The sequence below is a fragment of the Pocillopora damicornis genome, chromosome 3 (genome assembly GCF_964200805.1).
Source record: "Pocillopora damicornis chromosome 3, jaPocDami1.2, whole genome shotgun sequence".
In the NCBI taxonomy this organism is placed as follows: domain Eukaryota; kingdom Metazoa; phylum Cnidaria; class Anthozoa; order Scleractinia; family Pocilloporidae; genus Pocillopora; species Pocillopora damicornis.
The window spans coordinates 1,844,932-1,872,883 of record NC_142672.1 but is presented as its reverse complement, the minus strand read 5'-3'; the positions used below and the strand labels follow the sequence as shown (position 1 = coordinate 1,872,883).

The 27,952-nt window shown below is 36.0% G+C and overlaps 4 protein-coding genes across 6 annotated transcripts; 2 read left to right on the top strand and 2 right to left on the bottom strand.

The window, feature by feature from the left end:
• Positions 1-75: 75 nt before the first annotated feature.
• On the bottom strand, positions 76-11,180 carry LOC113665844 (N-acetylgalactosamine-6-sulfatase). Its single transcript, XM_027181576.2, has 14 exons — positions 10,835-11,180; positions 7,463-7,586; positions 6,812-6,886; positions 6,112-6,214; positions 5,849-5,992; positions 5,334-5,400; positions 4,840-4,967; positions 4,320-4,456; positions 3,690-3,793; positions 3,058-3,194; positions 2,084-2,183; positions 1,168-1,292; positions 904-1,021; positions 76-511 (listed from the first exon to the last, which is right to left on the bottom strand). Exons 1-14 carry the CDS (start codon positions 10,949-10,951, stop codon positions 425-427), a joined length of 1,566 nt encoding a protein of 521 aa, XP_027037377.2. The 5' UTR covers positions 10,952-11,180; the 3' UTR covers positions 76-424.
• LOC113665846 (trafficking protein particle complex subunit 2-like protein) lies at positions 11,141-15,308 on the top strand. Of its 2 annotated transcripts, XM_027181579.2 has the most exons (6): positions 11,220-11,286; positions 11,368-11,461; positions 11,942-12,020; positions 12,461-12,548; positions 13,377-13,456; positions 13,701-15,308. In XM_027181579.2, exons 1-6 carry the CDS (start codon positions 11,221-11,223, stop codon positions 13,741-13,743), a joined length of 450 nt encoding a protein of 149 aa, XP_027037380.2. In that variant the 5' UTR covers position 11,220; the 3' UTR covers positions 13,744-15,308. The 2 variants fall into 2 exon arrangements, with proteins under 2 accessions (XP_089058160.1, XP_027037380.2); XM_089202034.1 differs by lacking the exons at positions 12,461-12,548; positions 13,377-13,456; positions 13,701-15,308 and adding an exon at positions 12,342-12,448 and having other exon boundaries at positions 11,141-11,286; positions 11,942-12,082.
• Positions 14,594-18,041, bottom strand: LOC113665845 (polyadenylate-binding protein 2-B). 2 transcript variants are annotated; one of them, XM_027181578.2, is made up of 7 exons: positions 17,783-18,041; positions 17,007-17,124; positions 16,618-16,676; positions 16,213-16,319; positions 15,767-15,854; positions 15,507-15,655; positions 14,594-15,160 (listed from the first exon to the last, which is right to left on the bottom strand). In XM_027181578.2, exons 1-7 carry the CDS (start codon positions 17,912-17,914, stop codon positions 15,124-15,126), a joined length of 690 nt encoding a protein of 229 aa, XP_027037379.1. In that variant the 5' UTR covers positions 17,915-18,041; the 3' UTR covers positions 14,594-15,123. The 2 variants fall into 2 exon arrangements, with proteins under 2 accessions (XP_027037379.1, XP_027037378.2); XM_027181577.2 differs by having other exon boundaries at positions 14,594-15,655.
• Positions 17,989-27,926, top strand: LOC113665834 (nucleoporin SEH1). Its single transcript, XM_089202033.1, has 13 exons — positions 17,989-18,484; positions 19,480-19,530; positions 20,031-20,136; positions 21,032-21,075; positions 21,836-21,916; positions 22,193-22,270; positions 22,962-23,014; positions 24,879-24,971; positions 25,485-25,562; positions 26,018-26,080; positions 26,200-26,281; positions 26,389-26,467; positions 26,720-27,926. Exons 1-13 carry the CDS (start codon positions 18,374-18,376, stop codon positions 26,875-26,877), a joined length of 1,077 nt encoding a protein of 358 aa, XP_089058159.1. The 5' UTR covers positions 17,989-18,373; the 3' UTR covers positions 26,878-27,926.
• The last annotated feature ends 26 nt before the right edge of the window (positions 27,927-27,952 follow it).

The window sequence follows — 27,952 nt, the reverse complement described above, 5'->3', positions numbered from 1 at the left end:
CCACTACAGAAAAGGACATAAAACACACCTATCAAAAAACATCCCTATCAAACGCATCTAAATTTTGAACCTTCGCTGTTTTCAACCCGTTTTTATTTTCTCTTTTTCTTTTTAATCCTTGTTCATAACGAATATACTGTATACTATCTAAATGGCCCAGAGGGTGGGGAGGGAAGGGGCTAGGCTCACTTTAAACTTGAAGCTCTCGACGGAGAGGGAATGAGAGCCCACATCTATCAGTGAATCAAGAGTCATTAAGTATTCTTCCATTCCGGTCTTATTCAAAATATCCATCTTCGAAGAAAATTATTAGAATCATCTGCCATGTAATTCTTCATTTGCATAACTTGACAAGTTGGAAAATACGTAAATATGATGTCTTCCATGAATTCCAACTAAAAAAATTAAAGGACTAGTATTTCATTTAGTGAGGCCAAGGGCATTTGTAGGGATGTGATGTTGGACCTTTATAGCATTCGTCGATCTCCTCACATCTGGGTGGCGCCCAGTTCTACAAGACAAAAGTGAAAAATAAGTTTCCGTCAAACTGCGCGTGTTCCGTAAAGGGAAATGGGTGTACTTTTGAAACCACTGTCACAAGGGAGTTCGAGTTTGACACACAAGTACATCTATCCCGTCGTGTTGGCCCGCAATAATGAAAATGTAGGGATTTCTATGGGAAAAAAGGCGGTAAACCGTGACGATGAGTGTCTAATATTCTAAAAGGAAAAAAATTGGCTCGGTCCACGTAAGGTTCAATTTGCCATCTGATTGGTTGATAGAATAGTACTTCTTAAGAGTAATCAAAAAGCAAAGTAAAGCCATTAAAAACAATGCATCACGAATTACTTTGAACCCTCAATTGAAAGTACTCTCAATGCGTAAACACACATACAGACGTACCATTACAGCTTCATCACAGAGGTTAAACTGAGGTTCGCCAGGCACTAAACTAGACTTGTGCACTGAAACCAGTTTTCTTATAGTTATCATGACATCCTTGTATTCCTGCTCAGTGGATCTGTTGATGGAATAATTGTTTTAATACAAAAGTCACTTTAGCGCGAAAAAAAATCGAAGCGAATTTCGCCAACAAAAGCGGACTAGATGAAATGTATCAACCCTTGCACTATCAGTTCAGCTTTGACAAGAATGAATTGAGCGTACCTGATGGGATATTTCTCCCCTGGGTCTCTTCCCAAATGAAACAGAACAGGAGAGGCTGTATAGTTCATTTGTTCATGAGTTGTAACACCTGTCACGTTCTCACCGGGACAGAAGTCGACCCCTTCCTGTAATACGAAGGAAAGAACCGACTGATATCAGAAGAAGACAAATTTTAAGCTCATTAAGTGTCGTAAGACACGACGCAATTTAATCACAACAGCTCACCAGTACAAGTAATCACCGGTACCATTAAGATCTCGAGGTAAAATCTCCCTCACGCGCGGGAAAATGAGGGTGTAACGTGGTGGCCCAAGACAGAGACAGGTGAGGAAATATTTTAAGACAGTCTCTGGAGGGAAAGCTCGTGAGAGATTTGCTCCCTGAAGACACTACTGATTGATGACGAAGGTTGATGTAAAATGGTATGATTGCCAAACTTTTTTAAATGTGCAGGAGAGCTAGATATAATCACTGTCTTTATTCGGAGTCGACATTTTTTTAACCAACTTTTATGGCAAACGCCAGTCAGGGTACCCCAGTGCAAGTCATAAAATATCTCTAGATTAGAGATAAACTATCCAGAAAAAAGAAACTACCGACCATAAACTGCAAAATTACATAGTTGACCTGGTATTTTTAACTAGTAAACGTTATTTCTGGCTGTTAGTTACCCTCCATTTTCATTATTTTATAAGACCGAGACAATTGTAACTGTTGTTTAGGTGAGGGAAATAATAAGGTGCATTGTTAGCGGCGTCTCTTTAATTCATTGAAAGTGACAAATGCAAAATTTATAAGGGTGAAAGGTAGGGTGGAAAGTTTATTTCTCTTCAAGAGAGGTGCCTCCTGGAAATGGGACCCACAGACAGATTATATTGTACTGAAAAGAGGAAAAACAGGATCACACTGATCTTACATGGAATTCTTCCCAGCTATTAGACCAAGTCCAATAATGGGCCTTGTACAAGCCATATCTGATTGCCATCATCTCATTACCACGGTAGAAAAAAACAGGTCTGAGGACAAATACAAAAACACATGGTAATGTACGTGGGATACTTTTAGTTTTCTGGAAAATTGTCGCTACAGTTTAGAGAAATAAGTTAAAATTGTTCGTCAAACAATTAAGAAAATATTAACATATCGTTATTGGGGATGTTGAAGCTTCAAAATGATCGGCACATAACCCTTTACACCTTGACATCAGTATGTACAAATATATGACTTTCATATATTCTTAACCATTTAAGTATGTGTAAGACAGCCAAAACGGTCGACGTAAGAACAAAAGATCCGAGGGAAGATTTACAAGTTTATTACACAGCAAATGAATGCAACGGTACAATAAAAAACGGGAACGAGTGACACAAAAGCTAGTATAGCTTAAAATCCGCTTTAAAGACACTCTCAGGAAGGCAACAAATCAACTGAACTCACCGAGCAAACAGTTGTAACTTATAGTCAAATACAGGAAAAGGTAAAAATAACTTAAAACCAAATTTGGGCTAGGAGCGATTAATTAAACAGGAATTACATAGGGGAAATCGGCAATTAAAGGAATAATACAATTAACACATTCCTAACAAATCGCTAACATTCCTAACAAATCGCTAAAATTCCATAAAATAGAATAAACAGAACAAACATGTTTTAAGTAGGAAATAAGCCTAAGTGACTCTGTCACATATGTACATTCTCTATAATGTTCTCTATAAATTTCTTAAGGTACTGATGAGGAGAATTTGTCGAACAATCAAGAGCTTTTTTCCCTTGGTGATCATTCCCTTTCTTCTCGTGACCTTAAATGTTTTGTTTAGGGGTTATATTGTGGGAAGAAATTTGACACTAGTCACTCTTAGGGATTTGAGAGTTAAACATGTTTTAAATTACCTTGCAGTAACGCTCTGATTAAAAAGAACCTGGCTGAGATCAATTCCGTCGATCACTTTCTTAGCCTGAGACTTTGCTCCCGCTAGCGATAACGCTGTTGTAAACAGATCCATTAGTGTGCCCAACTGGTGACTAACCTACACAAAGTAGTAAATCAGTTTTAACATTTCAGCAACAACCTGGTAATAAAGAAAAAGCTTTATTCCTTTTTCCACGAGAGTGGGACGAAGAAACAATTCTGAGTTCCCATTCGGAATCGAGCTTCAGACCTTCGGGTTCGCAGTCCGACGCTCTTCCACAGAACAACAGAGACTCTACGGTGTGCGGGGTCATCCCTATGTTCACACCAGAGAAAACAATCTTTTGGTTCATATGTGACTCGCGTCCCGTGGGCTTAGATTATCTATTTCAAAGCCCTGTTTGAGTTAGAAGAATAAGAAAAATGGGCCTTTTTTTAAGCTCGCTTATACGATGTAAAAATATTTCCTAGTGAGCAAAACGACCCGAGTATAAAGTTCCTTTCAGATGTCGAACTATTTATGTACCAAATTCGATTGAAATGTGTTACAGGTTGTCATAAACTAAAACAGGAATGGACCCACTTCCATTAAATACATGAAGAAATTCCAAACCTGGCCTGCTTCTATCTTGCCTGGCCACCAGGCTATGGACGGTTCTCTCATTCCACCCTCGAACGTTGTCTCCTTGCCACAAAGAAACGGACCGTTGCTGCCACCTGAGAAAGACAAATTATTTGATACTTTGAACCAAACTTTACGCTTTATTTGAGCTAGGAACGTCTTCTACCGCGGTCAGAATCATCCACACATGCCCTGATTGCATTAGTATTTAAGCTGAGCGGGAGAGCAGTCAATTGTAAGACTTATTACTTAGAGGGAAAAATTACTAAATGTTGATTGGCTGAGAGGGTATTTTTCATTAATTTTAGTAATTTCTCCGGCCAAAATAACTTGAAATTAAAAACATAAAGATGGCTTAAATTTGCCTGAAAGTATTATAATTTCATTGATGGCGAAAGTTTTATAGCAGGCCTGGTTTCATTGTTTTGGGCGTTGTTGTACAAAATAAAGTTTCATTCAGCTGATACTTGCGTCTTTCAGTTTATTATTGACGCTAACTGAGCACTAAAATGAATTCCTACGAAATTGCGCAACAGCGTGCGTTTTTGACCTTAGTCGAAAACACAAGTGTTATGACCTTAACAAGTGTTATGACCTTAAACAGATGTATGTCATCACTACCTCGATCTTTTGAGTACATAGCAGCTCCATTATCAGATGAAAAGAACACAAATGTATTTTTAGATATTCCTAAATCTTCCAGTTTGCGTAGAATCCTTCCGACACTGTCGTCCAGTTCTCGTACAGCATCTCCATACCTGATGGAATATAACCAAAATCAAACTAATTTAAAGTGACATTCAAAGCTGGTTGGCGTAGAGCTTTTTCACTTTTTTCATGCCGTCTCACGATATGATTCCGAAATAACAATCTCGACTTTGCTCACTCTTCCTGGAACCTTGATACATAAAGCAAAGTAAATCTCAACCCTCCTCTTTCCCCTCCTCCGGAATTTGTGGGGCGTTGGCAAGGATTTAAAACGTTATTGGCAGATCTTTATGTCCCGAATATGTGGGAAATTCTCGCGTTTTTGTCGCCTATATGTGGGAATGTAGCACTTTGGTCAAGATTCGATGGAATATACACAAGCTAATGCAGAAACAGCAACTGTAACAATTTTATTATAAATTATTCTACTAACAGTCCTCTTTGGCTATTTCCAAGGAATTTTGACGAGGCATACACTGGACTATGGGTAGCATCTGGGGCCCAATACAAGAAAAATGGCCTCTTAACTTTAGATTGTGATTCAATAAAATCAAGGGCTTCCTGGAAAAAAAAAAAGAAAGAAAAAGAAAAACAAGTGAAACATGTGTTAGTTTTGTAACTTGTTGAATTCACCTCTCAAAAATATTCCGATTTTACTTGACCAGTTTCCAGACTTGAATCTTTGGTTAAAGTGTACACTGCATGGGCAAAATAAACATCATTTTCACTGTCTCCAAACATTTTGACCCAATTTCTTAAAGCTTGAATCACAAATTTTCAATTTCACTTAGAGTATGGAGTTATTGGAATCTGCTAGCTTAATAACAGTAAATTAAAGAATGAAAGTGTCCTTCTATTGCTTGTTGATTCAGTATTTAATGGTAAACGGGCACAGTTTTATAAGTTAGACTTCTTTGCTTCTCATACCTCAGTGTATATTTGAGTTAAGTTGGATTCTCCAGTCTTTCTGTTAATGGGAAATTGCTGATAATACCTGAAAAAGAGAAGAAAAATATCAGGCATTTTGAAGTACACTTTTCAGACATTGCCATCAAACAAAAGGATTAATCTTAAGGATCACAAATTCTTATTTGTTCTTTAATTCAAGCCAAGCCATTATTTTAAAACTGTACAAATTCATCTTTTAGCATTTTTTCCAAGTAATGATTTTAAATTAAAACAAATTATCCAAATAGTATTCATGACAGCCTCAAAGTACTTAAGGGAAGTTGGGAGGAAAAGGATCCAGTTTGGAAGAAGGTTTCTGATCAGTTGTTCATTGACAAGCTCCTTTAGTTAAGAATCATTACAAAAATGGGACATATTGAGTAAAACTGAATTGAAAAGCACCTAATAGAACTTCACAGACAAGTCAATTCAGAAAAAAAAAAACCTACTAAGTCCTTGACATCAGAGTGCTTACACTGGATTGGCTGACTAACCTGCCAACCATTTTGCCATCCTTGTATACTGGAATGTTTGGTGTTTTTTTATTGTCATATGGACCAAAATGACAATTTGGAGCACCAAACCATTCATCAAATCCATGCTTTAGCGGCAAGTACTGTGGCTGTTGGCCAAGGTGCCTTTCAAGATGAGATACAAGAAAAAGTAAATAATTGCTATAAAACACAAGTAAATGTAAGATTTTGTACCAATTTTTGTATCCACTTTTTTCAATTATTTTCATCCAAAAGCAACTCACCATTTACCCACTATTTTACTGTAGTATCCTTCTGATTTAAGTAATTCAGGTAACAGATCTTCATTATCTTGTATTCCACCAACAATGTTCTGTGGTGTATACCCTTTAAAACAAATTCAAACAGAAACTTTGTGAGTAGAAAATCAATATAAAATTAAACTTATTCTAAAGTAAAAATTGCTTTCTAATGTAAACATTCAATCAAGAATCATTCTGTGATATATTCATCAAACAAATCAATTGTCAATCTTATTTGATCTGTCACACAACCATCCAAATTGAAGTTCACTAGTAACAGAAATTCAAGGAAAATGGATAATTCATCCTTTAACAGTCAACCATTAATAGAAAGAGTGATAGAAATCACTGGTCAGGAGTATATGGATGCATTCCATAATCTCTTTCAGTATTCATAATTTGCTTCCATTAATCCTAAATAACTCACAGAAATGATTAACATGCAACTTCTCCCACTAATATTCATACTTTTTCCAGCAAACAGATAATGAGAATACACAAAATTTATCAGGTAATGTTGTTGTCTTGATATAACAGCAAATTCTTGTGATTAATTTACAAGCCAGAAAGGAGAATCGAAACAGCCAGAAAGGAGAATCCAAAATCAGATCTTAGGATAGTTAACACTAACAGAAATCCATTTCAAACAAGTTTTGGATTCTCAGGCCACCATGACACTTACCATTTCGAGCATGAGCATTAGTTGTATAGAATCCATTTCGAATAGGAAGTCGTCCAGTGAGTAATGCAGCACGAGCTGTTTTTGTAAATAGAAAAGGGAAATTTCCTGATATAAAACAGTACTGAAAGTAACATTTAAAGTGTGAAGTGAAAAAACTTGTGATTTTCATCAAAATGTGTAAAAAGAATGCTGTTCCTGAAAGTCACATGTGAAACCCATCTGCAGTCAATTAAATTAAAAAAAAAGACTGACAAATTACTCAATGAATGTGACTCAGTGAGACTTGATGGTTTCATGCCATCCTTTGATATTGTCATGGCCATTATTGGAAGCTACAAAGAGCTTGGCATAGCTTAAAATGAATCAAAATTTAATGTAAACAAGAAATATATCTTCCAAGCTAGATACAGGGTAAAAGACATATGAAAATACTTGTAACATAGAGCACTGTAAACTGGGCCTCCCTTTATGTACACAAATATAAAAGTGATTGAAAGTTGATTGTTAAGTGTGATTGTCTGTATATAGGTAATCTAGACCATGACCATGACCAAGACTAAATGTTTCAACAACAAGAGTTGATCATTTTAAACAATCAGTGGTAAAATGTACTTTCAGTCAAATCAACAAAAAAAAGAATGTTTCACTCACAAGGAGAACAAAGGGGATTTGCACTATAGAAATCTGTAAAGAGCATTCCATCAGCAGCCATCTTATCAAGGTTTGGTGTCTCTTTTGCTGGCTGACCAAGTATACCTAAGTCACCCCAACCCATCTGTAATACACAGAGAATAAAATGAAAAAAATATGATTTTTTTCCAATATGAATATTAACTATTCAGTTGATAAACTACATGAAAAAATTATGCCTATCTGATTGGCTTATTTTTTTTGGTAACATGAGTGCTAGGCTGAAACTTGAGTACTAAGGTCCACTATGAGCAAGCAAGAAATAAGTAAGAAATAAAAATCAAGAAATAAAAGAAATGAAAATAAGCAAGAAATAAAAAAACTGCATGTGTGCAGTTCTTTAAAAATATTTACTTGTACTTATTAACACCAAATCGCACTAAAAATCAGGTTATTATCCATACAACTATAATGACTGAAAGTGGAACTAATTGATGTTGCATGCAGAAATGGGAAACAGAAGACAGAATACCACTGGTCAGTACTATTCTTCAAAGCTGCCATTGTAGTTAGGTCTATTTCATAATGAACATAGCTGATATCTCCTTAATTATAAGTTACCACATGGAATGATTAAACTGTTGTGATGTTCGTGTATTTTTATGATTTGAAAAAATAGGTTATTTCCACAGAACAGAAAAGAACAAAACAAAAATCCAAAACAAGCTAAAAAGTTGAGAAAGTGTCTGGGACAGAGGTTAGATGCCACTCCAAAAGAAGCAGTCAGGGCTCCAGGTTCAACTTTTCAAAAAGTCGCTTTTTGGCGACCCACAAGAGTAAAATAATCGCCATTAAAAAAAAAAAATAGAAAAAAAAGATCGCCCTCTTCCCCGCTCATATACATGGGGACATTTCATGTTCTATTACATGATAGAGCGAGTGGGGCGAATGATGCCAACGCATCTTAACAGTCACTGGAACAAGACGTTATAATCGTTATATTTTTTTCTAGAGTATCCTAACCTCGGATCTTTAAAGATCGTCACTACCTTTGAATTTTCGAAATCATTGACCACTTAAAGAACGACAAAATTATCTTCTTTGAGAGTTATGCAAGAAGCGCAAACAGAGGATAATTACAGATAAGACAAGTAAGTTGTCTCATCTAAATCTACCGGGCGATTAAACTTTAAAATTATTCCATTCACGTCTCGTGTCTGTTGATTCATCTATCAAATTTTAGAGCCCGTTAAATACTTTTTTCTGCGGTTTGTGTCGGTGTCATTTCCTTTTTTTCGGCACTTCTCGTAATTTTACATAGTTTTACGAGGTATAACTTGGAAATCGTCGTTGTTTTTCCTCCTTGTTCGCGAAATATTTCTTCTTATTTAAGACAGTACACCTCGTTTGAGCACCTCCTAAGGGGTTGCATTGCATTCCGAACGGATTTATCACAAAACCAAGCGACCCAACGATGGAGTTGTTTGCGATGAGTTCGTCTTAAACGATGAAAGAAAAAAAAATGAACTCAAACTAGTCATCAACGCTAGTTTGGCTTGGGAATAAGACTTCGTGCTTGTTTTTTTGTTGTTGTTGTTGTTTTCTTTCTTTGTCACGAATAAAGTCGTTCAAGACTGGATTAAGATAATTGACTTAGAGAGCCATATCGAAACAGAAATGATTGTTATATTCTTTTGTGGCGTGAGAATGACTTTTTTGTCTTAGTTTTGATGGGCGCTGATTTAAATTAAGACATTACTAGTGCAAACCAGAACAATTCTCAAATTGTTAATCTCTGACTTCAATTCGTAGAGATTCATTCATCACGGCAAACACGACAATGACAACAAATAGCAAAATAAGACAGTGGGTAAGCTTTGTGATATTTCATTTCGATTGAGTGGCTAAACCCTCGACATGGAGGAAGTTTATTAATGAATTAATTCACGATAAAATTCAACAGCATCCCATTCTTAGAGTTTTCATATAAAGAAATGTATCAAAGAAAAGTGCTCAAATTGTCTAAAGCCTGGCTTAATTAAAAACGAACTGAGTCATGCCAACGATTGTTCCCATTTCCTTTAGGGAATCCAGCAAAAATGTAGCGGTAAATTTCCGCCGAATAATACAAAGGAAGGGACCTAATTCTCCTGGAAATGAGTTTAGAAATAACTCCGAACATTATTATTTCGTTTACAAGTGCACAAATCCCTTCTGCACTATTCTACGCGCTCTCCCGTTCTGAAATTACGTACCCGTCCTCTTGTTAAATCACCCTAGTAACTATTATTTGCCAACCTGGTACGTTTACTCCCTTACTGATTAAAAGATTGTAATAACGGTCAAGAGAGAGAGAACGAAGAAACTCTAATGTCAGGAAGCAGAACCGATTCGCTACAAAGTTGCTGAGCCCACTGACAAATCATGTTCCATAACATTTCTATTGCTCAGCTGAGAAACATGTCTTAATTGAAGTGAGCTGAAATATTGGTATTAAAGATTTCCATAACATCTTGAATCAGTTGATATTTAATCACCATACTTCTTCCTTCAAAGTTGAAGGTAAGAATGAAATGTGGCACGTATTTATCTTCGTATATATATTCGAACAAGGATCGATAAACTTCTCACGTTTATCTTTTTTTTTTTTCTCTGATGGTAGCCAATTTGCAACTTTTGCTGGAATTTTGGTTGCCAATCAGCGACTTTTGTCGAAATTTTAGTCGCCAAATATATTTTTCACGCGCCATGGCGATCAAAAGAAATGTTAGAATGAAGGTCAGTTCAAATTAGGGTTAGTATAAAGGATCATTCTATAATTTCCCGAGGCCTGAGGTGCCCCATGTACTCTCGCAGAAACCTGTTAAACCCCCCTTCGTACAATAGGGACCTTGGGCAAACCACATAGGGAGCGGCAACGAGGACGAAGCAAAACAAAAGATCTAATGGACAGAACAATAGGTTAACACGTTCATTTTAAAACGTTGTACATTTCTTGGCCGTCCTCTGCAAAACTACAAAGTGAAATCACCAAGATTTGTGTCGTCTGCGAACAGAAACCACAACGACAAATTATTTCAATTTCCAGTTAGAAGTCAACGCTGCTTATATACGTTACACTGTGGTTGAGGTGTAACGGCGTAGGAGACGGTAACCTCATGCAGTCATTTACTAAATGCTAAATAAAAATAGTGATTCATTTTTTAATTCTAATCGAGTCTTCCTTAGCATTGCCGTTCTTACAACTTAAGGTCCCTAAACCTACTCTACCAAGTTCATTGAAAAGATGCAAGGTTTGGCGATGCAAGAAAATGAAGCATAGCCAGCCAAATAAACTAACACTGTAAACTCTGAGAGACGACAAAGTATTTCTACAACACTTGAGTAACTTACGTCATCCATGAGCATAATAACAATGTTCGGCTTTGTTTCGCTTCTGACAAAATGAGCTGCACTCAAGCATAGCAAAGAGGCTGCAGCCCATATAAACTTTAACACAGAGGAATTCATCCTTTGACTTGTGCAATCATCTACTACTTTTCCGTGCAGCCTCTAGCTGTTGTGCTTTGCCTGCACAGATTACACTTGGATCACATGAGCTTCTACTCGCAGTCCGGCTGTGTACAGCCTGGGCTCTATATATGGGCGATCTTCCATCGAATTTTCGTGGAAGGTCAAGAATTTCTATCGGGGACTGTCGATGGTCTTTCGGCCTTTGTCGAGTGAAATATTGAGCCCCTAATCATTACTATCTGCGGTTGATGCGGTTGGTACAGTATATGACCCCATACATGACAACATACCAATACAAGATGGCGGTCTGTGTCGCTGTCATAGGGAAAGAGGTAAACACTTCATCTTTTTCGCGTTTAGAAACGATTTTGAGCTTAGTTCACAGATACTTTTTTGTTCATTGAATATTTCAGAATTATCCGCTGTATCTTCGGACCGTCTCTCCGGAAGAGGAGTTAAAATTTCACTACACAGTTCATACCTCGTTAGATGTTGTCGAAGAAAAAGGTGGATGATTTTAGAATGATAACTGTATATTTTAAGACATCGCTAGGACGTACAAAATAAAATATGCCTGGTTATAAGAAATTGTAAGGGTTAGGGTTAGGGTTAGGGTTTAATAAGTATAAGTTAGCCATTATCTGTTATGGAATTTTTTTTATATCCGTTTGCATTTGTTTTTTTGTTCTCTCATGAGCACTTAATACCAGTATTTCAAAAATTCTTGGAAATTGTGTGACCTCTTTCATGGAAATAGGTTATTTTCTTGCCCATAATTATTCTACACCGTCAAGTCCTACCGCAAGTTTCAGATTATGTTTTGCTTGTTATTGTGTTTTAAGCTCATTTTTTTAACAAGTCTATTTCATTGTTCAGTTCCTTGCTATGTCCTTCTAAATTTGGGTCATTCATCATTCATGACTAGTCTTGGGTAGCCTCAGAAACCTTTCTCAAAGGTGATATGTATTTGATATATTGCATTCTTAGTGTCATCCCTGACTAAAAGTTCCAATGATCCTCGAGAACTCTACCTTGGTTTATTATATCCCACTGAAGACTATAAAGTGTATCCTTTTAAACTTTGTCACATGTATATGGTTCAGATCTGTTGTAGAAATGTGGAAAAAGGTAATTTTTTTTCATTATAGCCATGTAGGAAACATATATTCCAAAAACAAATTTTGCTACTTTGAAGCAAGAATATTCCATTGCCTTGGGTCAAAAGTATTTTTGCTTCCAGGACACAAACTTCCCTTTTGGAACATGTTTCCCAGTTTAGCCACAATGTTACTGCTCCAATTTTGTTTTAGCTTGGCCATGCTTCTCATTTTTATTTATCTAATTGTATTTGTTACAGAGTTTGACCATTTTGTAGTTTTTGTTGTAGATCTCTGCATGAAGTTTTTAAAAAAGTGTGCCAGCTTGTGTAGCAGATTTCCAGTTTACTGGATGTAGGTGGCTACTTCCATAGATATTTTACTGAACAATCTTTGACTAAGGTTACAGGTATGGGTATGTTACAAACTCCAAAATCAAGTTTGTAATTGTAGTTGAGTCAGCAAACACTGCATTAAGAGACAATGAGATAAGAACGGTAAGCTGTTATACCTGTTGCAAATTGATATGTGTATTTCCTTATTTACTCTGTACCAAGTTTCTATCTGATTCTTACTTTAGTTTACTATTAAATTTATAAATGTAAATTTATAAATTTACAGCAATTTTTAACTTTTTAATTTTACAAGCTTGTTCAGTTATATCTTAAATTATTAAGATTTTTCACCATGGTTTACTATTAAATTTACAAATGTTACAGCATTGTATGATTTTTTTTTCACACCATTTTTCTAACCTAAGCCCTGTTTCTTGAAAGTCCTCATTACTTAACTACCAGCAGAAATGTTTTAAAATATAATTCTAAGGAATAATAAATGCAGGTCTAAATTAGCTGAAAAACCAACTCATTCTTATATGTTTCCCCTTACATCAGTTTGAATTTCAGAAATGTTTTGTTACTTGACCTTAAACAAAACACAACAAAACAAAAATTAACTTAACAAGCTTGAGAAACCAACCCCAGGCATCTTTACTTTATCCCTGAGATCACACCTAGCTTCTTGATCACATTTGTAGTTTGGTTCACACATTCATTACACTGAAGCATTATCAAGCTTTGCATCAGTACCTAAGCCAAGAACTGGTAAAAACCCAAACATTCAGTGTGGTAAATTGTAGTTATTTATTTGTTTGGGAAATGAACATGTGCTCTCAAGGTTCCATGAAACCATATCGATTGTTACACCTTGCACTCTTGATGATGGCATCAAGAGGCAGAAAGAATCAAGCAATCTCTTCCATTATTTTTCTTAAGTCTTTGTAAATCTCTTGATTTTTTTTCTTTTTTCATAACTATTTTCGCCAGATGTTTCGCAAACTTCATGTGGCTTATACAGATATGTTCTGCAATCCTTTTTATAACCCAGGAGAAAATATCACATCAAGGTAAGCCTAAATGAGCCACAGCCTTTAACTTCAAAGAAGCAGCTATATTCAAATGTATCTTACACTCAGTCTGCCATACTTGAGAATTTTACTTTTAAGTTTTAAAAGGAATCTGAAGACAGCTCACAACACTTTGTAACAAGGGTTACACTTCTATACACTTATTTGGAGGTTATCAAAGTACATGCAGTTTTGTCAGTTGATTACTTCAATCATATCCCTTAACCTATCACTTTATCTCCAGGCGTTTTGAGGAGGCGATTGTGAAAATGATGAAAGAAGATTAATCAACAGAATCAGTTGCAGTACTTGGCAATTACATTACTTTAGCTGTGTAGCTGTTTGTGAATGCTTTCAGGCAGGTTATGGCATTGGAAAGTATGGTACTATTGGGAACAAATTGACTCATTGGAAAAATCATGATGGATATCACAGACAGCCACATTGACCAGGCATCACTAAATGCAATCTTGTTGATTTTCAAATTTATATTGTAATGTAGATTTTGTAACACAGACCAGAAGAAACTCAAAGAAACAGGCCTGCTAAGCAAAAGTTGAACATGTGGAGAGGCCACCACAAACTTAAGTAATGGTCTATGAAAATACATTGTATTTTATAGAAAACAAAGACATTTTCCAGTCGCTTTAAATGCAAAATGCATGAGGAAAACAGGTAGAAACCCTTGTGAGTAGGTCAAAGCACACAGATGTCTACAATCTGGAAGGATCAAGCAAGCAATTTCTTTAAAAAACAGTGCCCCACACTTGTTTTTAGAAGTGTGAGCCTGTTACACCCTAACATCAGAATCCACTTTCTCCATAATCTTCTGCATAAATTTCCACTAGTACTTACAAGGAGAATTTGTTTAACAATCAAATCTTTTCCTCATGATCTTAATGAAGCATTCAGCTGTATAACAGTAAGGAAAAATTTCAAGCTGGTCACTTAGGATCTGAAGGGTTCATGCAGCATTATTCTAGACTGACCATGCCTCTCTCTAAACAAAAGTATAAATACAGAATGGTCAGAAAAAAATTGACCAATTGTTAGTAGATTATATGCGATGGACTGAAAACCCACCCTGGCATGGCAGAATTAAATGTCATAATCAACAACACCAACAGACACTGCAGGTACATTTTTACAAATTTTTATTTTTTATTTTTTTGTCGTATGGCTGAATGCTGGTCCAATACATTTACTAATCATAACAACATAAAAAAGTGTCTATCTGTATTTTTTTCACTCTCTCTCTCTCTAATTACTCAGCTGTTCACTGTTTCCTTGATTCTTCTTTTCTTAGTCTTAAACAGCTCATTTTCTTTTTTTTTCTACCTCAAGTAAAGTTTTGTTTTTTCTTTAATGTTCTCAAAAACTTTTTTCCTTTCCTATATTTCAACTTTTTTTTTAACACCACAGTCTATCTTAATTGAAAGAGCTTTCCAAGTCACTATACCTACTCTGGAATATATCCATTAGGTAAGAAGGCTGAGCAAGGCTCTCATTTTAACCAAATAGAGTGGTCCCTTGAGAATTGCCAAGAAACCTGTGAAGACAAAAATACCTGAACTTTGTCAAAATATGCAAAAACAGAGCAATTCAAAGCATATAAAAACAGACACTTAAAATATAATGTGGGAATGAGTGTTGTCTTTGGACAGTTGTTAATACGGAGAATACCAGTATGCCCTTCCACGGCCCCTATAAAAGGAAAAAAAAAACAATTGTCTCTGAATATTTTCATAAACTAGCTTTAAGCTATATGTGATATACCTGTCCAAATGAAGTTCCTACTTAGGCAAGACAATCACACCAAGGTTTAAATAAAGCCAGCATTTAAATACTCTAAGATGGCTTTAAACTTACAATGACACAGTCTCACTTATCACCATGCATTCACTAAATACTATACTCTTCTATTTACAAGGGTTTCTTAGAACTTGGTGTTATTTCTAAGCAGTAATCCCTGTCATTGCCAGTTCTTTCACACTGATCACTATTGGAATTAAATGGGTTGCACCAGCACCAAAGTAAAAACATCACTGACCTAAACATAGCTCTACCCCTTGGTCTGGGCATGAAATTTGCATAAGGGTTGTACAGTCCTCCTCTGAAGCCACGCCCTCTTCCCCTTCCCCTTGATGATCCTCTGTCTGTTGTGCTGATACCAGGGCGATTTGTTCTTTTAGGATTTACCTTGGACAACAAAATGACAAGAATTTTTAACAAATTAACACTTCATCAAAATCAAACTATCCAGCTAAGCAAGGGTGTACTTATAAATCTGGTGGTATCTGGAAAATGTACCTTGATCTGTCTTCCTTTGAACAAGGAGTCATCCATGGTTACTGCATTTTCAACACTTTCCTTGTCAGCAAATTCAATATATGCAAACCTAGCGGCAAGTTATACAACTGTTAGTACTCAGAGATCCTTTGGTTAGAACACTGGCCGAAACTTGAGCTCAAACCCTGGCCCTATTGTTAAGCTGTCTTCTTGAGCAAAAAACCTTACTCTCTGTTCTGCTCTACACAAAAACTACGAATGTGAAAAGTTAAGAAACTAGCAAAATTGCTTGCAGGAGGGGTGGTTACCTTTAACAGACTTCCCTCCCCAGAGAGTTGTATTAATACTTATGTAATGCTTCCAAATGCAAGGTAATCTCTTACACCTATGTACATCAGTCTTATTAACAAGCTTAACAATATTTGACCACAAAGTTCAAAACACACTTTCACAAAGACATCACAAACCCTTTAGGGTGTCCAGTAAATTTGTCACAAAGAATCGTGACTCTGTTAACAGAGCCACATCCATGAAAATGCTGCTCTAATTCCTCAGCTGTTGCAGAATAATCAACCTAAAAAAGCATAAAAGAAGTTGATGTGAGAACATTTAAATTTGTTGTGGTATAGAACTGGTGCATGGATGAAGGGTAACAAACACAAGCAAATCTGAATGTCTTAGTAAACTCCTCACACTTCAGTGCTAGTTTCAGTAAACTTACAAGGCAATAACTGATGGTAAAAGATGTTTTGTTACATATTGGTGACTAAAAAAAAAATTGAATTAAATTTAGGCCATATAAGGTTTCTGCTGGGGCTAATACACAGTTAAAAAATTCTTTCGAATTTCTACGTTATTATAATTTTACTTACATTCCCCACATAAACTGATCTTGCATCAATTTCACCTTTTTCTTCAATTGTTTTTGGGACTTCAAAAAGAGAGGCAACCATTAATTAAAGAGGGAAAGAGGACATAATAAGCAGATAGGGAAAATGCAATAAGAATGCAGCTGAGTAGGACCCATAACACTGAGTTACAGAAATATCAGCTCAAAATTAACCATCTTTCCAATTCTAATTGGACTTAAAAGGTTCCGCTCATTGTAGCAGAGAACTCTTACTTGATAACAATCTTCAAGAACACTATGAATAACCTTAAAAGTTCTTCCAATTAAACATTCATACCCACTCATACCTGTTTTAAGAAAGTTGGTGTAGGGGGGAGGGAGGAGGGAAACCAAAATCTAACTGAATCTTACATGTTGATTGTCCAACTGTGGGACTCATTATGGATTCTTCAACTTGTTTCTGCATCTCTTTTAACTTTTCTGCTTCTTCTTCCATTTCTTTAACTCTTGCTTTAATGGCTTCAAGTTCCTTCAATGTACCACCACAGATAATTTGTAAAATAACTCGAGGAACTAAAACTACCCAGTATATATTCTAAAACAGTTAACAAAGCTTACAAAGAGAGATGTTAGTTTCATTAGTCCATTAAATATTTTTGCTTGAGGGTGATTGGTGTAAACGCTTCACAAGACTGAATATGCCCAAGCTAAATCTTTTCCAAACAAAAATACTCCCTGAATGATATTCCCTAAATGTTCCTAAAATCAAAGCTTACAGTTTTCCTTGAGATTTGCTCTCTGAAAACTATTTCCTTTTCCTCTCTTCAAACTGATGTGGTCCTAGGAAATTCTTAAAGCTATATTTGCAGCAAACACAAGAGATTGTTAACGCGTGAGGTTGGACCTCAGGTCAAGTGCACACTAAAAAACTACAAATTGAAGTAACAAATACATTCGTCTTAAAGGTAATTTAGAGCTCTTCTTGGGCTAAGTGGGTAAGTTTCTCTAAAACTTGAATAGACAATAAAATTACATAGCTCAGTTTGTTACCGATGGACACTGTCGACTCACAAGTAACAAAGAAAACAACGCTCAGAAGTTATAACCAAAAAATGGCGGCGACCCTTTAGGCTCATTGAATAGAAGATATCGTAAGCAACACCATGCTATGCAAACGTCAAGGTTACCGGATCTTCCAATGAGTCGTCTACTGTAGGATCCACTCCAGAAATATCTCCTAAAACAGCATCGTCGTCTTTTGATGTATGAAGAGCTGCGTCAAGCAAGCTATCTTGCGCACTTTCATCTAAATCCGCCATTTTCTCGAGAAAATACCTAGCTAAACAGCAATAGAGTTTCTTTGAGACCTGAAATGCAGTGTTTCGAGTACTAGAGACGATGACGAAGTGCCGATGCAGATTGATTGCACCGTCTCCTCAAGGTTTGAAATATTACGTTCTAAAAGTCAAGATGGCGATCAGGGCTTCGTCACATGACTATACGGTGGTTGCCTGGTCATATATGACACCGTATAGTTTCTACTTGAAAGAAGTCAGCGGGAAGCTACATTGTATTTTATCATGAAGTATGTTCCTGGTCGTGGCTGATAAGAAGTTGAAAGATTTCCTTGAATTTTCCAACTATCCATTGTAGACGCCTCTCTTTCTTACTACCCCGTTCGTTTATCCACCATCGAGTGTTTTGAGAGTTTCGTATGACACAGGAAGGAGTTGAAAAACAAAGAAAGAGGAGCTGGTTGTCTGTGGCGCGCCAAAATCATGTTTGTAGCTCGTGAAATTCCCGCAGAACACAAAGATTTGATTCACGATGTTTCGTACGATTACCACGGAAGAAGAATGGCTACTTGTTCCAGTGATCAAAGTGTTAAGGTCAGAATCTAATAATTTACCATTAAAAACAACTTTTACTTCTTTAAGTTTGCCTTGACCATAGGATTTTTGCATTATGCAAGTCTTAATCGACCTAAATTTACATAAACTTGAGATTAATGAGGAAATCATAGACGTGGATTCATGTTTATTAAATAATACAATGCAGTAAATTGCTCATTTACAAAGGTTGTTGCTTTATGTTGTGAATTCTCTGTTTAGTTGGGTACAAATATATAGACTATTTTAAAAATGGACTGATTAGTTTTGGAGACTGGTATTGAACTTCAATAATTGAACTTGAGATCACAAGGTCAAGGTTCAAGTCTTGGCCAGACTCATTGAGGTTTTAACAGGGTAATTAAGTATTATTAACTGAGTTGATAACATAAATTGGCCACGGTAAAGAGTTTAAAGTTGACGTTTTGAGCAACTATTTTATTCTTGTTTTCCTGTCACCATATTTATACCAATAGCTTAGTTCCATTTTCTGCCTATAAACACACACACAACCCACAATTCCTCCATTTGCTCTAAGGAAGGGCTAACACATAAAATGTCAGCTTTAAAACTCTTTACAGTGGCCAATTTACGTTGTCAACTCAGTTGATAATACTTGATTACCCTGTTATACTCTCTCACCAATACAGTACTACAATTTCTTTAGAAACCTATCTCCTTTATTCATTGACATTTACTCTAGTGTGAGATCTTTAAACTTCACTGTTGCCTGGTTAGCTCAGGTTGCAGAGTGCGGGACTGCTGTGTAAGAGGTGAAGGGTTCAAGCCCAGACCAATGTAAAATAACTGCACCCTTTATTATGACATCTTCAAATAGTTAGACTTTGAAGCCTTGTCAAATAAGGGCAATAAACTATAAGCCCTTTCTTGTGTGTCTTCTTTATACTGGTGAGCAAGGGTTGAGTTGACCATTTGTGATGTTTATCATGTGATATATGATATACCAGTAATATTACTAATATCACCTTAAACAGGTTTGGGATCTTGGAGAGGATGGTCAGTGGCATTGTACAGCAAGTTGGAAGGTACAGAACAATATATTCTAAAATAATACAATACCTTCTTGATGCAACAAGGTATTTGGTTTTTTTTCTGAGTACCTATAAGCAATCAAGCTTGAGGCCCAGGGATTGAAAGCTTCCATGTCCTATCCCCAAGGAACAGAGAACTATATCAGAAAAAGATATTCTATCAACTCCCAAGATGCTTGCATCATTGCTGATCACAGCATGAAGTTCTGTGTAGTGCAGCTTAGTAATAGAGCATCTGATCCATGAGATCTGAGTTTTGATACCACATTAGAGTTTTCTTTTGTTTAACTTTTGTGATGAGACCTAAAAAATTATATCTCTATATTTTTTGACCAAGCAAAGAACAAAACTTACCATCTTTCTTCCTCTGACTCAACTTTGTCCATAGCTTACATGAACACCTTAGACCTGTTTTTCAGCCTCTTACTCCTGTCAGATTTTCCTTCCACCTTCCCTGTCTTCACGGAAAGTTATTAAAAGTTTTCATTTCACAGACCCACTCTGGCTCAGTATGGAAAGTAACTTGGGCACATCCAGAATTTGGCCAGGTGCTGGCATCATGTTCCTTTGACAGGACTGCTGCAGTATGGGAAGAACAAGGTAAAACGAATTATATTTGTTACCTGTATTATGATGTCATATAATTTGAGAATTATGACTGAAATATTGAGAGTTAAAGGTTTGAAAGTTTTTTCAAACATTCAGTGTGATGCAAGGAGCAAATAAAAGACAGGAAAATGCAAATCAATATACAACTATACATGTATGGGACATTAATTTTGCAACTCAGGAAAACATCAGTGACTTAATTGCTCGTGAGAACATTTTAAGGTAAATCAATTATTAGGAGAGACCTCAATGGGCTGTGTGATGAGCAAGGCCAAACTTCAAATATTTTCAATCAATGTAAGCTTAATGAAAATATACATCCCTATCAACAGTGCTAAAATAAAAAAACAGTGCAGATGAATTAAAATCATTGTTATGTTACATAATATAATTTTATTTTATTGGCATTGTTTTATCTATACTGTTTTGCTGGGAACCGTCGACAGCCATGTTAACTTCTCCTCTTTGGAAAACTGGATCTCAGTTTTGATACCATGCTGTTAGCCTATATCTTTCTCTCACTTTAAACACAGGAAAACTTCAGCCTTTTCAAAAATTAGTGGATAGAAATCAGTTACAAGGCTGGAGTGATAACATTCCATGCACTCTTGTGACACTCTTACTTCTGTTGGTAACTAATAAAAGTTAATTAATATAAAGTGTTTGCAATCTGGTGTAACAACAGTAAGAAGTTGGAATGTAATTATATTTGGGTGATTGAGAATGCCCTACACTATAGCGACGAACTTGCATATTCATCACCCTGATATATGATTTAAAAAATTACATCAATTGTTGTTGCATTGACTGATCAACTTGAAAAGCATCAATTTTATATTAGATTAAATCATGTACTGAAATTCTGAAACATCAACTTTGAATTCAGTTGTAGGGTCTGGTAATGGCACTTCACAAGGTCAAAGTCATTGGGTAAGAACTGTTAAAAGAATTTACTTTGTTACTCAAATAAGAGTGTAGGCACTTATTTAGAATTTTGACCAAAAGGAGAGGTGGTTATTGGGAGGTGGGGGCTTAATCAAGCAGAGTGCTTATTAAGAAACTATTGACCTGTACTGATTCTGTTGTAGTTGAAGCTTAAAAAGTAATTAGTAAAGTATTAATAGAAAAAGGTTTTTCTTGTATCTCTTCAATTAAAGAAAGTGAGGGAGAAGGGGGTGGATGCCTATTTGAGAGGGGCACTTTTTTGATATTACAGCCCAGAGGGGAGGTGCCTATTCAATCATTGCACTTATTCGCAGAAATAGGATCAGTTAACCCTGTAACCCCTAAGAGTGACTAGCATTTAATTTCTTGTTACAATATCACCCCTGAATCATGCAGTAAAGTCATGAGAATAAAGAAAATGATCAGCCGCCAAAGAAGTTATTGATTTTTACAAAAATTTCCATTGTTAGCACCTTAGGGAATGTTTAAAAAACAATAAGGAGAACACCTTAACTGATGTTAGGGTGTTAAAGGTTCAGTGGTAGCATTTTTATTTATGACTTTTGTAATGTAGCATGGAAAATTTATGGGATTAACTTCTTCACAGATTGGATCTTTTCTGTTTTGGTGAGAAAAGTGAATATCGAGAACATAATATTATATTGACACTTCATGGGCACTTGAAGAACCTAATTCTACAGACTTAGCATTATCACCAAAATGTAACATACTGTCCTTTTTTCAGGTGAAAAGGAGCTCCCTTGTTGATAGTAGAACATCAGTAACAGATGTCAAGTTTGCTCCAAAGCATTTGGGACTACAGCTGGTAGGTTCTGACACCAGAAAACAAGTGAAAAGTCAGTTTCAAATGTTACGTGACTTAAAATGTTTGGTGTGATTTAGAAAATTTGCGACAGACAAAGTAACTGTTGTGTGTTTTTTCCAATGCAAAATTTCATGCCTCAAAGGTCGCTTAACAATATTTATCTTTTGGTGTAAGTGAGTGAAGCTTACTAATGTTGAATCTCCTTGACCTAACCTTTAAGTAAAAAATATGTAATTGCACAAAAGGGATCAGTTATTGTTAATTTGTTTTGTTCAGGCCACATGCTCTAAGGATGGTACTGTTAGAATTTACGAAGCTCCTGATATAATGAATTTAGGCCAGTGGCAACTACAGGTTGGTGGTATCTTGAATTGTTTAGCTTTTCTTTACATGTTAACTTAAATGTTATCATTAGCTGATAGTTTTAGCAACCAGAAAGTGGGTTTTATTGCAAAAAAAAAATCAGTTAAACAGATAGAATCTTGGACCACTTAGTAATTACATTGATGGCAGCCTCCCTAGGCAATATGAAGCAAAACCTTTGTTTTGATTGGCTAACTGAGAAGGCAAGATGGCCCCATCTTGCCAGCTCAGGATTGCCCACTTTGATCCTGCACAAGAAAGAAAATTACTTAGGGCAGATTTACAAACTTTGTAATTTTTGGGCAATCTTGGCATTGGAGTCCGAAAGATGGCAGAAGACAGTCAAATGGAGAAACAAAGGTTTATTTCGCTACAAAAACAGTTGGCTTTCTTTCCCTTCTCTTGAAATAACTAAGTCATTTTGATTCATAATAGGGCAAAATATTTTTGCTGTGTAATAAATGCTTTACTGAACAAGCTTGTTCAGTCAAGATAGCTCATATTTGCTTCATTCTTTTTTTGCATTTTTATGGACTTTTCCTTGTCTCTGATGGTAAATGACTGGAAAAATGGGGTCAAATCGGATCTCGTTGGAGTTAGCAGTGGTTCTATTTATCTGTGTACCCTAATCTGAATAACAAAATGATGCTTGAATTAACTGTAACTCCACATTTTCCTGTAGAATGAGATCCACCACAAGTTGAGTTGTAGCTGTGTGTCATGGAACTTATCAAGGTATAAGGAATGAATTAAAGAAATTTATCTTTAATTTCATCTTGTCATGAGCCTGGGACAAAGTAAAAATTCTTAGTCCCCATGAGGAATCGAACCTCAGACCTTCGGATTCCACACTCTAATGCTTTACCACTGAGCCACCATAGTGGGCAAGGCCTACAACACAGTTCTTATGACATGGGTCCTGAATATTGCTGGGATCAGCAATGTCAATAGTGTCATGTTTGGAAATAGAATAGCTAAGTTTTGGTCTCTGTAAAGAAATAGAGAAAGATGTTTTATGTCACATGAACTTCAATATAGCAGAGCTCGCAGAGCGTAGCCCCTTAATTATACAAAATGGTAGTAGTAACCCATCAAGCTGAAAAAATTTGGACTTGTGACTGTACAACCAATAGTACAAGGTGCTACTTTTAACATGCGTGATCAACTGTACTGCAGGCACGCCAATGCTACAGCTTTGTCCAGTGGTCAGTGCACTGGGCTCTGAGTTGGACAATCCGGGTTCTAGTCCTGGCTGGGGCAAGGTGTTGTGCCCTTGGGACAAGCAGAAAAAAAAAATGCGAGCTCCGCTTTGAGGGTTGGCTAAATCTACATATTAGGCCTTGCTAACCATACAGTTTCCGTGGCTCAGTGGTAGAGCATCAGACTGCGCAATCCGAAGGTCTGAGGTTCAATTCCTCATGGGAACTCACAGTTTTTACTTTGTCCCACCCTTGTGATAAGATGAAAAACATCTTTCTCTATTTTTTCACTAAGCACAAAACCTACCATCTCTCTTATTCTATATACAAGGAATGAATTATAATCAAAGCTGTGTTCTTATCAAAATCACTTTGTGCCTTGAGGCTTGGACTTGTTTCTTAAATCTGGAGTGAAAATTTAGTCAAATTCACAAAAGATTGAGATAGTCTTTTATGGTATTTCAATTGTGCTAGAGCATAACCCAGCAATGCTGACTGAAATCACAGGTGGCCCAAGCTCCAGCTGTGAGATGATCATCTTGCGCAATAACAGTCATGACGGAATTATAAGAGTTTGTATGGGCATACTTACGACCGCTCTAAGGAATAAAAAATACGTCAAATTCTCAAAAAAAAAAACCTCACCTTACTTCCACAGTGTGTCGCTTGTTATCTGACCGCTTACTTTGATGAAAAGAGCCCATTTAAGCGAGTTGTTTATTTCGAGGTTTTCAACATACATAAGAAAAGCCGTTCAGAAATGGAGTGTTCAGCCTTGGGCTTTTCTTATGAACGTTGAAAACCTCGAAATGGACAACTCGCTAAAATGCGTTCTTTTCATCAAAGTAAGCGGTCATATAACAAGCAATACGTTGTGAAAGTAAGGTGAGGTATTTTTTTTGAGAATTTGACATATTATTTTATACCTTAGAGGGATCGTAAATATTCCCATACAAACTCTTATAATTCTGCCATGACTGTTATTGCGCAAGATGATCATCTCACAGCTGGAGCTTGGGCCGCCTGTGACTGAAATTGCAAAAAAAAAGTTCTTAAAGAAAAAATTCTCTCCACTGGGAGAACCCTCATGGTCCAAATAGTATTTACTTGATCATAGTAGAAGTCAGGTCTTCACACATTTGTATTACTGGGGATTAAGCAGCTTCTCCAGGTGTTATGTGTCACTCTGTATGAAAAAAGTCATAATTTTTATTCTAGCTGGAAGTCAGTGATAAGAGTCAAAGAATTAAAATGTGTGATAAGGAATTTTACAATGATTAGAGCAAAATGTCTCAGAAAAACCATCTGTGTATTGAAAGCTGATTAACAATGATGTACAGTGCAGCTTCCTTTACTCTTGCATTCTTCTACTCATAAGACAATGACTGTAACTTGTTTAGAGTGCATCCACCAATGTTAGCAGTGGGTAGTAATGATCCTAACACCAGTGCTGGAGGAAAAGTTCAAATACATGAACACAATGAAGCAAACAGGTGTGTCTGTAATTTTATCCCTACTAGTCAGAGTCATAACCATATTTGCCAGCTTCACAGAATAAGGGCTGTGACTTCAGCTTTCTTCTGACAACACCTTTCCACCTGGAAACTAGTTTTCATTGTGTTATTTAGAGTACAGTTATTTCTTTTTGTTTCAGTAAATGATTGCTGTTAAAAGTAGTTATGTTATGTAGGAGGGCTTAAATATGATTTGAGCCCAACTCAGAATCATTTTAGCAGTGAGAGTTAGGGTGACTTTGAGAAGGGCCCAAAACATATTTATGCTCAAGAACATGAACTCTTTTACTATTAAAAAAAACAAACAAAAAAAAAATGATAGCTTATCAGTCTGGCAAATCTCAAATCTCTATTGTAGCCCACAAAATGCACTACAATGCATGGGAAAGTGATAATAACAATTATTTTAAACCTTAACCAAATATTTTTACTTTTGAATTTATTAAATTGCTAGTGTGAAACTGAATGTTTTTTGTGAATCCAAACCTACAGAAAGTGGCACAGATTAGAAACACTAATGGCAATAACAGATGCTGTTCATGATGTGGCCTTTGCTCCAAATTTAGGAAGGTAAATCATCTTTTTTTTCTCAGATTGTAAATGCTCCAACAAGCTCCCTATCTAATGCTTCAATTTTCAACTTTTCCTCGGTAAGACCATCCTCCTCCCTCCTTAGACAAAAACGTCTTAGTTTAGTGAAAACACAGGAATAAACAGTATGCTGTAGTGTTGTTGTGCAAAAAGTTAATTTGTTGGATTACTTATTTGGGTTAGGTGTTGTTTAAATGCAAAATACATTTCCAGTACTTCTTTGCTGTTTTAGAAATCCTGTTGTTGACTTTGTTTCAGCTATGTGTTTCTAAGATTTTCACTCAGAAAACTGCATACTTTACAGTCCCATTGATCATTTTCTTGCACGACAGCCTTATTGTCAATGTTGTCAGTTTGATACATAAATAAAAGATCTTAACAATGCCCATTGTTTTTTTTGTTTTTTTGTTTTTTTTGGTGTTGTTATTTTGTAGGTCATATCATCTTTTAGCCATTGCTTCAAAGGATGTTCGTATTATGATGCTCAAACCTTACAGGTGAGATCACCAGTATAAAAATTGTAGAGATTCTTAAGAGCTCATCTGTTCATTGTACTCTCCCTGGTGATTCAACTCTTGTCAGTAGAATACTTTGTTTTCATTCTGCAAACCAATAGAGAGCAAGGAACAGGAGCTGGAGCAAGTTTGGCCAAACTTGATATCAGTCTGGCAGCACAGTTTAATGATCATGACTCTCAGGTAAGACTTCAAATACATTAAATCAGTAAATAGAACTTTTGTGTTCAGTTACGTTTTGCATGTTAACATATAGCTAAAAATCAAATAACCTATCAAATTTGCTGTAGGTTTGGAGAGTTGAGTGGAATATAACAGGCACAATATTGGCTTCCTCTGGAGATGATGGCTGTGTACGTTTATGGAAAGGTAATGTAATGAACAAGGAGTTTTTGATTACTTAAGTCATTCTTTGTTTTAATGAGAATTTAAATAAAGGGAATGTGATTAAAACAATTTTAATGTTGATTCTTGGGATGCTTTCTACTGAGGCAAACTTTGTAGTTTGACTAAATGAATACTGATACAAAGGGAACACTTGAACACTAATCTTTAGCAGTGCCACACATTATGTACAAGGTTGATCAACCTTAATTCTCATACAATCTTTTTTCCTATCAGCCAACTATCTTAACAACTGGAAGTGTATAACAGTTTTACGTGGAGATGGTACCTCAGGTCCCATAAGTGGCCCCAGTATGAGTGGTTCAATCATGAATGGGCAGGATCCAAAGACAAGTCCGGCTGCATTCAAATCACAGACTTCCTGGTACACATGATAACACAACATTCTTTGTCCTCCAGGGACACTTTTTCTAGCTATCTGAAGACATTTTGATCAACACCTCCAGCAGTTAATAAAAGTAACAAAGAATCAGCTGAGATATGTGCTAATCAGATGTCTTGATAAAAAAATAAAAACATTTGTTTTGTTTTTGTTTTTTTCATAAAGAATTAGAGAACAGGTCTGGTTCGGTTGTTTAAAGGGTATGCTGGATAAATCCCTATCTAGTGGATGGCACAGTACATTTTCTTAATAATTATTTACTGGATAGTGATTTATCCATTGATTACTTCCTGTATACAACTGGACCCTGATTAAGTTATTTTTTTAAGCAGATGCCTCTTGATATGGATAGATCTTAGGATATAGATGACCTGCAGCTTTCTAATTTAACTTCACAATTATAAAAATTCTGTAATTCTGCGGTATCATTTGCTATGTATTCTCAGCAGTTTACATTACAGTATTGCCTAGTCATAAGCCTCTTTTTTGTTGTTCACTTTTAAAATCTGTACTTGGTATTGCACCTCCTGCTATGAAAAATCCTGGTTCCCCTCCTGGGAATGGACATAAGATTTTTTTTGTTTAAACTCAAGTCCAACTCTACATTTATGGATGAGTCAGAACAACAAAAAACTTTTAATCACCATCATCTATGATTTTTTTTGTTGGTATTATGCTAATCTTCAAGTAGTTGTTCTATACACATGTTACTGTTCATAAATTTTACATTTTGAAATGCATGGTGATATGCAATATCTGCTATTTAGGGAAACACTTAGTTGGCTAAAATAAAATAGAAGTAATTGACTCTGGTTGGCTAATCATGTTCTCCTAATCAGTGTATCTATGCAGTACACCTGTTTGCAGTACAGATTGCCATTAATTATTGTTGAAGTCCTTTTTACTATCAAGGAAAAGAGTTTATTCAGAGTTATGTAAGCTGCAGTGTTTTAAGGATACCTAGTATCTGAGCTTTCTTTTATTTTCCTTTGAGGAACACACCTATCTTGGTAAATAAACACTGAATTGATATATACTTAACAAGTCTGAGTAGCTGTTTATAAGTA